The 8,781-nt window shown below is 37.5% G+C and overlaps 1 protein-coding gene across 1 annotated transcript in view; it reads right to left on the reverse strand.

Moving 5' to 3' along the window:
* Window positions 1-2,874: 2,874 nt before the first annotated feature.
* Window positions 2,875-8,781, reverse strand: part of UBXN8 (UBX domain protein 8) — a 35,652-nt gene continuing 29,745 nt past the window's right edge. Inside the window, 3 exon segments of the mRNA XM_006903624.1 lie at window positions 2,875-3,042; window positions 5,249-5,323; window positions 7,115-7,156. Coding sequence (XP_006903686.1) covers window positions 2,875-3,042; window positions 5,249-5,323; window positions 7,115-7,156 — 285 coding nt within the window.

Here is an 8,781-nt window from a genome sequence, read left to right on the forward strand (position 1 = left end):
TTTTCCCATCATTGCCTCTTAATCATATGTTGTTTCATGATATTCTTTTTGTATCAGCCAGTTCTTCTGATACAGTGACTCTGTGTATTCTTTCCATTTTCTTTTGATGCTTCCTGGGCCATTAAATATTGTGCCCACAGAATCTTAAGTATTGCAACTCAAGGTTTATATTTGTTCCTTCAGCTTAAGAAATTCCAAGTGAGTTTCTCCCTTTTGATCTTCTGACTCCAGCCCTTTATACATTTCATTTCAATGCTTTGCTTTGTCTTCCTGAGCTACCCTTTGAAATCTTCTGTTCAGCTCCTTAATATCTTGATTTCTTCCTTTTGCTTTGGTGTCTGTGTTCTAGTACAATATCCAGCGTCTCATCCATCTCAGTAAAGTAGATTAGTGATTAGTGCACCTACCCCACCCCACACCCTCCTGGGTCTGCACCCCACCCTCACCAGTTGTGCCACCCCAGACCTGCACAGAGCACCAACACCACTGGGCAGTAGAGAGATAAGCGGACAGAAGAGGTCATAGGTCTGGGCCATCATATCTAGCCTACTTGGGAAGAGGGGTGAGAAAGGTGCTGGTGGGGTGGGGCAAGGCAAGGAATCCTATGAGTATGCTGACAGGGTGTAGGGGGATCAGGACCACGATGTATGCACCGATGGGGGAGGCAGGACAAAGACAGAATGTGTTAGCTATGTAACTGGAAGGTCCTTCATTTGCTCTTCTGGGTAAAATGCTTGTCCATCAGATACTGCCCTAAAGCTGAACATCCAAAGACAGTGAAGAAGGACTGAACATTCACTTCCGAAATAAGAGGGCTTTGAAAACCCTACATACAATTAGACTAGCAGATACTGATATGAGCCCTCATATTGGGAAGCACAAAGGAGGAGGGACAGTTGCAGACAGACTCTAGAGATTGGAATGTGGTACGTGAGATCTATGAATGTAGGAAAATTCAACATTGTTGAAGAAATAGAATGCATAAATACTGCCATAGTAGGCATGAATGAAATAAGATGGACTGGCAGGGGATATTTTGTATCAGACAATCACATGGTCTACTGTGCCAGATATGAAAAGGTGAGGGAAAAGGGAGTCACATTCATAGTTAAAAAGACCAATTCTAGACCCATCTTGAAATTACAATGTTGTGACATGCTAATGCCCATATGATTACAAGGAAGACCTGTTAATACCACTATCATTCACTGGAGCCAAAGAGGAGGAAATAGATTATTTCTACCAACTTTTGTTGTTGGAAATAAATCAGATGTGCAACCAAGATGCATTAATAATAATGGGTGGAAAAAATGGTGACTGGAATGCAAAAGTTAGGAACAATGAAGGAGAACTGGTAGTGAGAAAACAAGGACTTGGTGACAGAAATAAGGCTAAAGATGGAATGGTAGAATTTTGTACAATCAATGATTTATTCATTACAAATACCTTTTATTTTTTATTGAGATTTTAGTGAAAGTTTATAAAGAACTTGGATTTCTGATTGTTCATTGTTGAACATTTTCCTCCCTGCTCCCTTCCCCCCGAGATCACTTTATTCTTGGGGAAAAAAGTTCTTTCATTGTTATACAGTTGTTCCCCCACCCTACACACCTACACACACACACACACAAGAACACTTTACTATGCAGCTCTTATTCTGGACTCTTGTCATGTCAATAATACCTACTTATATATTCCTTTTATACAGCTCTCTCCCTTGTCTGTTTCAATGCTGTGTAGATTATTTATTCCCTCTTTGTTTCCCCCAGCTCCCATGTCAGTACTGTACTGTTTGTTTTAGAACAGTGACATTATGCCATATTTGTCCTTTTGTGACTGAGATATTCCACTCAGCATTAATGTCCTACAGGGTCACCCATTTTGTATATTAATGCATGAGTTTCTTGTTTTTCAATGCAGCGTAGTATTCCATTGTGTGAACATACCACAGCCTCTCCATCCATTCGTTTGTTGATGGGCATCTGGGCTGTTTCCAACTCTTTGCTACTGTGAACAAAGCAGCAATAAACATGGGTGTGCATAAATCTGCTTGGGTGGCAGTTACAATTTCTTTAGGGTATATTCCCAGTAGTGGAATTGCTGAGTCAAATGGTATTTCTATTTGCAACTTTTTGAGAAAAAATAGTGGTTGCACCATTTTACACTCCCGTCAACAGTGAATGAAGGGGTCCAGTTTCTCCACAACCTTGCCAGCATTTGTTGTTTGCTGCTCTGCTGAATTTTGCTATTCTGACTGGGGTTAGATGGTATCTCATAGTTGTTTTGATTTGCATCTCTCTTAGAGATAGGGATTTTGAACATTTCTTTATGTGCTTGTTCTCCATGTGAATGTCTTCTTTGGTAAAGTGTACAGATACCTTGTATAAGAAACACAAATGGTCGCTATACACATGGACTTTACCTAGTGGTCTATAAAGAAATCAGATTGATTACATCTGTGGAAATAATCATTGGAGAAGCTCAGTATCAGCTGTGAATACCAGGCCAGGTGCTGATTGTGGAACACACCATCAACCACTCATAATACAAGTTCAAGCTTAAGGAAAAGAAAAAAAAAGTAAAATGCACAAGATCCAAAATATGACCCTGAGTCTATCCTACCTGAATTTAAAAACCATCTCAGGAACAAGTCTGAGGTCTTGAATACTAATGAATGAAGACCAGATGAGCTGTGGGAGGATATCAAGAATATCAACCTGAAAGAATGCAAAAGGTCATACAAAGACAGAGGAAGGTGACTTCCGTAGGCTGGCTTTAACTAAATGTATAGTATAATTTTAGCTGAATCTTTTATTGCCTGTAAGGGCAAAGCACAATTGATTTTATGTAGAACAAGTAGTTCTCCTTTCTTAATTAGTTGCTTTGCTCTTTCTCTTCCACATTGAGTACAGTATCCACAGTTATTCCTATATCCTCCAGTGTCCAACTTCCCTTCATGTCCAGAGGCCTTCTGGGAAAGGAAGTAGAAAGGGCATATAAGGATGTGTGGTAACCAATCTTCATCATCCAGTCAAGTAAGACCTGAAAGACAAATACCTTAGTCATTATCAAATACTTAAAACACTTACACCCCTCTAGATCTCCCATAATTTTTAAGTCATGATGTTTGAAAAAATGAAAGTTTCATAACTTTCAAAGAAGCTTCCCAGGGTTTAAAGGAAAACAGCATGCTTTTTAAAAAACTATAACTTTTAATACTTTGTTTCAGAGGAAGCCCAAGGACAGTTGGCACCTGAATACAACAGGGGCATAAGGGAATAGGAAGGGTATTCATATAGTAGGTTAAGAACACAAAGTTAGCATTTGGAGGGAAAATAATTTTACACAAAAATTGAATCCATATGAAAATGAGGGTAATGATGGGCATGGTTTATTGGCAAATGATTTTATACCACAAATGTATGAGAACGATGTGAATTCACAATGTGAATGAAGGATAGTGTGAAACAATGTATATGACTATTGTGTGCAAACCAAAGTAAAATTAAAAATTAATAATAATAATAATAATAAAGATGGGATGGATAATGTATACTGCATTTAAACAGATGAGGAGAAAACTGTTTAAAAGGGATTTGTGATTGGGTATTATTGTCATGACAGGAGTCCAGAACGAAGGATGCAGTGTAGGGGACCTGAGTGGGGGGATTGTGAAACAATGGCGGAACTTTTATTTCTCAAAGAGAAGAGTGTAACGGGGCGGGGGGCGGAGGGTAGGCAGGGAGAAAAGTTCAACAATGAATGAGTGGAAATCCAAAGTCTCTAAATTTTCATTAAAATTAATAAAAAAATGATAAAAATAATTAACAATAGACAACCAAGTGCCCAAATATCCTCAATAGGCCATCTCTATAATTTTATAATAGCTACCATTATGAAGATTCCCAAAGTGATGATCAAAATATGTGTATACTGTTGTCTAAAAACTACTTTCCTCAAACATATTTTATTTTAAAAGATAGTTTGCCACTTTAGGAAAAAATGTGTCTGATGGGATGTTCCCAGTGGAAGACAGAATACAAAATACAGACCATTTCTGACTTCTGCCTGCCCCATCAAGACCCTAATATTAAACTAAGTAATAAATGTACACTGACATCATAATTATTAAAGCTTTTTCAATAGATTGATATGGTTGGCTCATCTTACAGACACAAACTTTTCTGAATGGTTTTTTGTGGAGAATTATAAATTAAATTACTAATTAAAATAAATATTTAAAAACATATACACCAATAAAGTTTCTTATAAGAATGCTAGTAAAATTTGCATTCATACAAACACTTTGTGAGAAATCCTGTTTTTCTTATACATTTGCCAAAGATGGATATTATTCTTTTTAATCTTTGCATTAAAGATGCATTAATAATGCATTAAAAGGTGTCTCATTTTCATTTGTACTTCTTAGATTCTAAGTGTGGCCAAGTGGCCTTCCTTTTTGTCATTTGTTTTTCTTCTTCAGCAGATCCTAGTCATGTTTTTATCTGCTATTCCACTGAAATATTTTTTACTTTATTTATAAAAGCTCCCTATAAAAACTGGCTCTACCATACATGAATAGTATAAGCATTTTTTTTTAAAAAAGTTTGTCTTTTAGCTTTATTATTTTTTAATTATATTACTTTTTTATAGTCAAGTCTGTCAGTGTTTTTTTAATTATGGTTGATACCATTCTTGTCATAGAGAATTAAATGCAACAATCAGAAAAGAAAACTAAATTTACATACATAATTACATGTTTAAATAGACTTAAAAAATAAAACATATCTAAGTATTAGTTATTTGTTTTAATGTTATGAGTGCAGGTCTGATTTTAGTTTCCCTCTACATGTCTATGTTTTTACAAGAGAAAATCTTGTAAAAGCAACTAGCTCCTTGGAAATCATCTAAAAATCACATATTAAGCAGTGGAGTTTACTTTAATAATCCCTGAAGGAATAATAGAAATAAAGTTAAAACTGGTGATTCCTAGGCAGCTGACAACATTTTAGCCACCAAGCTATAAAAATGAAATAGAAACAAAAAAAATAGAGAAAAGAAAAACTGAACAAAATTTAATGCTGATTGTAATGCACTTGAGAAAGGCTCAGCATGCCTGGTCGTCCAAACTGCTCCAACAACAGAGCCCATCTAGGCCTGTTAGCCTTACATGATAAAGCTTCAGACTTCCCACTGCATATAAATAAACATGCCAAATTTTCCAAAACAAAATTATTCATTTTCTCACCTGTGACTGACAAGACTTAAAAAACCGTCTCCTCAGGAAACGTCCACTTGGACACCGAAGAGCAACAGTAACTACCTAAGAAATAAAAATATTCAAATAAGAGTTTCAATCCATTGCTCTTTGCAATTCAAATTACTATTTTTTTTTTTAATTCTCAAGTTCATTGTCAGAATCTAAATCAGTTGTAAAAAGAGCAAAGACCATGTGAGGATAGCCAAAACTGACCTTTACCAGCTTCACAAGGGAAACTGTCCTTGCCCCAAAACATCAACAACTCAAAAACAATTCGCATGAGGTCATATGTGTCCCCCATGCACCTCTTTCCACTCAACACAAGTCTTACTGCTTTACTAAGTCCAGAATCTGATGTGATAGCTGACAGACCACACAGAAACGTACTGGGGAAGTCAAAAGGTTATAGTCCAGATTAGTAATAGAATATTATCAGGAGAGCTTACAAAATATGCTCACTGGCTTTAGGCCAGTGTAATAAAGTTCTCAGCCCTGCCAATTATGTCTCTCTCCTTCCCAGTCCTCCAACAAACTTGGACAAAATGTTCTAGGCTCCAGTTCTGTGGCAAAGCAGTCCCAAGGTCTGCTCTGTCTCATGTCAGGTCTCTGGTTCTCTGCTGTGACTGCTTTGGCTGTTGATCCCATAAACCTTAGTCAGGCTTGAGCAAGAATCTCTCGTCCTGAAGGATGAGTTGTGTTTTATTCTTCTTTTCTGTTGGTGAGGTTCCTCCAATTCAGCGGCTGGATCCGCTCAATTTAGTGGTGAGTTTGGCCAATCCCTTTGCAGACTGATGAGATTAACCAATCTCCTTGTGGATAGCCTAGCAGACCCTATTTGCATATTCCCACCCATCCACATGGGAAAGTAAGTTAATGGATAGGTAAGCCATTTTTAATAATAAACTCTTAACATCACACCAACTCATCTGATCCTCCAGCATGTTTTCAAACGTTGTCAATTGCTCTAGAAGAGACTGTCCAGCCTTCTCTTGAAGAGCAGCTCAGGAGAACCATATGCTTTTGAGTTGGCTGACCAAATCCATACCCACTTGGCCACAAGAGCTCCTTTATTTAAAAAATAAATGAACTTGTTAAATATGTCAAAGTTGAACACTATGCTCCTCAACATTGTCAAGGCAGACTTTTCACAAGCCTGTCTTCCCAGGCACCTCTTGAGATTTGAACTGCCAACCTTTTTACTAGTTGTTGAGCACTTAACTATTTGGACAACCCAGAGATAACTCTACTATTAACCATCTGTAATTATAACAACTCACATAAGGTTTTTAGCTCTGAGAAGCTCTGAGAGTAGACCAACATCAAGGTTTACATAAAATTCACTATGAATATGGAAATAATTCTGTAAAAACCTAAAAATTACAGTTTTTTAATACTTGTTTAGGAAGTTATTACAGAGTTTTCCATAGAAGACCTCACATACAAAATGCTTCTGTCTACCCAATACCTAGATTGGAGCTGGCCTTTTACAGTGGCCTACCAAACCAAGAGTCGAGACGAGAAAAAAGCCTAGACTGGATGAAAAACAATGTTCCCTAATTCAGTCTCTTAGTAGAGGCTGTGCAACTTCCCCACAGCCTCCTACACAGAGGAGAGAACAGCTCAGCATCAATTCCAATTCTTGGGAGGCTTGTATGTGCAAAGCAGAACTGCCCCATGTAAGCAAAGCAGAGTTTTCTAAACTAGGGTCTGAAGAAGATCACCCGACCTGTCTGCTGTGGCGCTCCAAGGCAGGAGTCAAGTGCTTAATAATGTAGTCATCAAGAACTCCAATTTTAGGGATGATATATTTAAACAAAGGAAAAGGAGGACTACATTGAAGGGAGAAAAACTTACTTCATCAGCTGTTTCAGGTGGTTCTTCAGGTAAATCAAGAACCTAAAGAAAATTAAGTATTAGTAACAGGAATGTTCACATTTTAAAATATTGTAAATTATTAAAGAGTTTATTTCTTTTTATTTTTGGATTTTTCTCCCTTTAGTGATGGTGTGTTGTTTGTTTTCATTTTGAGAAAATTTATTTTTCTCCAAATACCAATTGTAGATTCTGTAGAAGACTTGAAGATGCCTTTTTTAAGGGGAAGGAAAAGCCAGAAACACCATCATATTTCTTCTTCTTTTCACTTGGATGAAACTTTACAAATCCTATTGATTTTCCATACAATCATTCATATACTTTGTTTTATAACATTAATAACCACTGATTGTGATTAATTATAATATCTAATCTACCTATATAAAGTGTTGCTTTCCCCTTCACTCAATTTATTTATTAACTTTTACTCCCCTCTCTCTTTCCATCTCTATTAAACATCAAGAGTTAGTTTCAGTATAGTTTAGGCATGTTGTTGTTTTGTTATGTGCCATCGAGTCGCTTGCGACTCACAGTGAACCTATGTACAACAGCCCTAAACTCCGCTCTGTCCTGTGCCAATCGCACTGTCTCTGACACTCCCATCCCAATTATCCCAGTCACTGAATTAATCCTTCCTCTCCTGCGCTGTCTCTCCACCCTCCCAAGCATGATGTCACTCTCTAAGGACCGGTCTCTCCTCACAACATGTCCAAAGTATGTTAGATGGAGCCTCAGAATCCTTGCCTCCAAGGAGCCACCCGGTTTAACCCTTTCCAGGATGAATCTGTTTGTTTTCCTAGCAGTCCATGGTATTCTCAATACTCTTCTCCAGCACCACAGCTCAAAGGCATCAATTCTCCTTCTTCATTGTCCAACTCTCTGATGCATGACAAGTGATTGCGAAGACCATGGCCTGTATCAGACGCACATTAGTCTCCAGAGAGACACCATTGCTCTTCAGTACTTTGGAGAGGTCCCTAACAGCAGACTTTCCCATGGCAATGCGCCTTTTAATTTCCTGGCTGCTGGTGCCAAGACTGTTGACTATGGAGCCAAGCAAACTAAAGCTGTGTACAATCTCAATCTCTTCACCTTCCATCCTGATGCTGCCAATTGGTCCAGTGGTGAGCATATATGAGATAAATAAAAATACACCCACAGAACAAGAATGATAGCTAAATTAATAAACATTTGGGGGGGGAAGAAAATATATTTTGGGGTAAGCAATCCTGTGTGAATAACAGATCATGAAAACAGGATTTGAGACGACAATAACAATCTATAAATATTTAAAGAATTTTGTTTTATGATCCTAGATAATATATACCCAAATCCATTACTTTCCAGTCACATTCATAGTAACCCGATAAGAGAATGCAGACTCTCTCATGGATTCCAATCTTTACAGAAACAAAATGGCACTTTCTCCCATGATGCAGCCACTGAGTTCAAATGCCAACCATGAAATTATGGTTCAATAATGTCGTACACTACCTAATAGGAATATTTTCCTCAGGCATCATTATATTTCCCACCTCTTCAAATTAATTCCTCAAAAGAGAACTGAGTGTTTTCTAGACATATCTTCCCAGCTTCCCTCTTAAATTTGATTCAGAATATGAGTATTAACAATGAACAGGGAAAGTGAT

This window comes from Elephantulus edwardii, unplaced genomic scaffold (assembly GCF_000299155.1).
Source record: "Elephantulus edwardii isolate Elephantulus edwardi_28Jun2011 unplaced genomic scaffold, EleEdw1.0 scaffold00031, whole genome shotgun sequence".
In the NCBI taxonomy this organism is placed as follows: domain Eukaryota; kingdom Metazoa; phylum Chordata; class Mammalia; order Macroscelidea; family Macroscelididae; genus Elephantulus; species Elephantulus edwardii.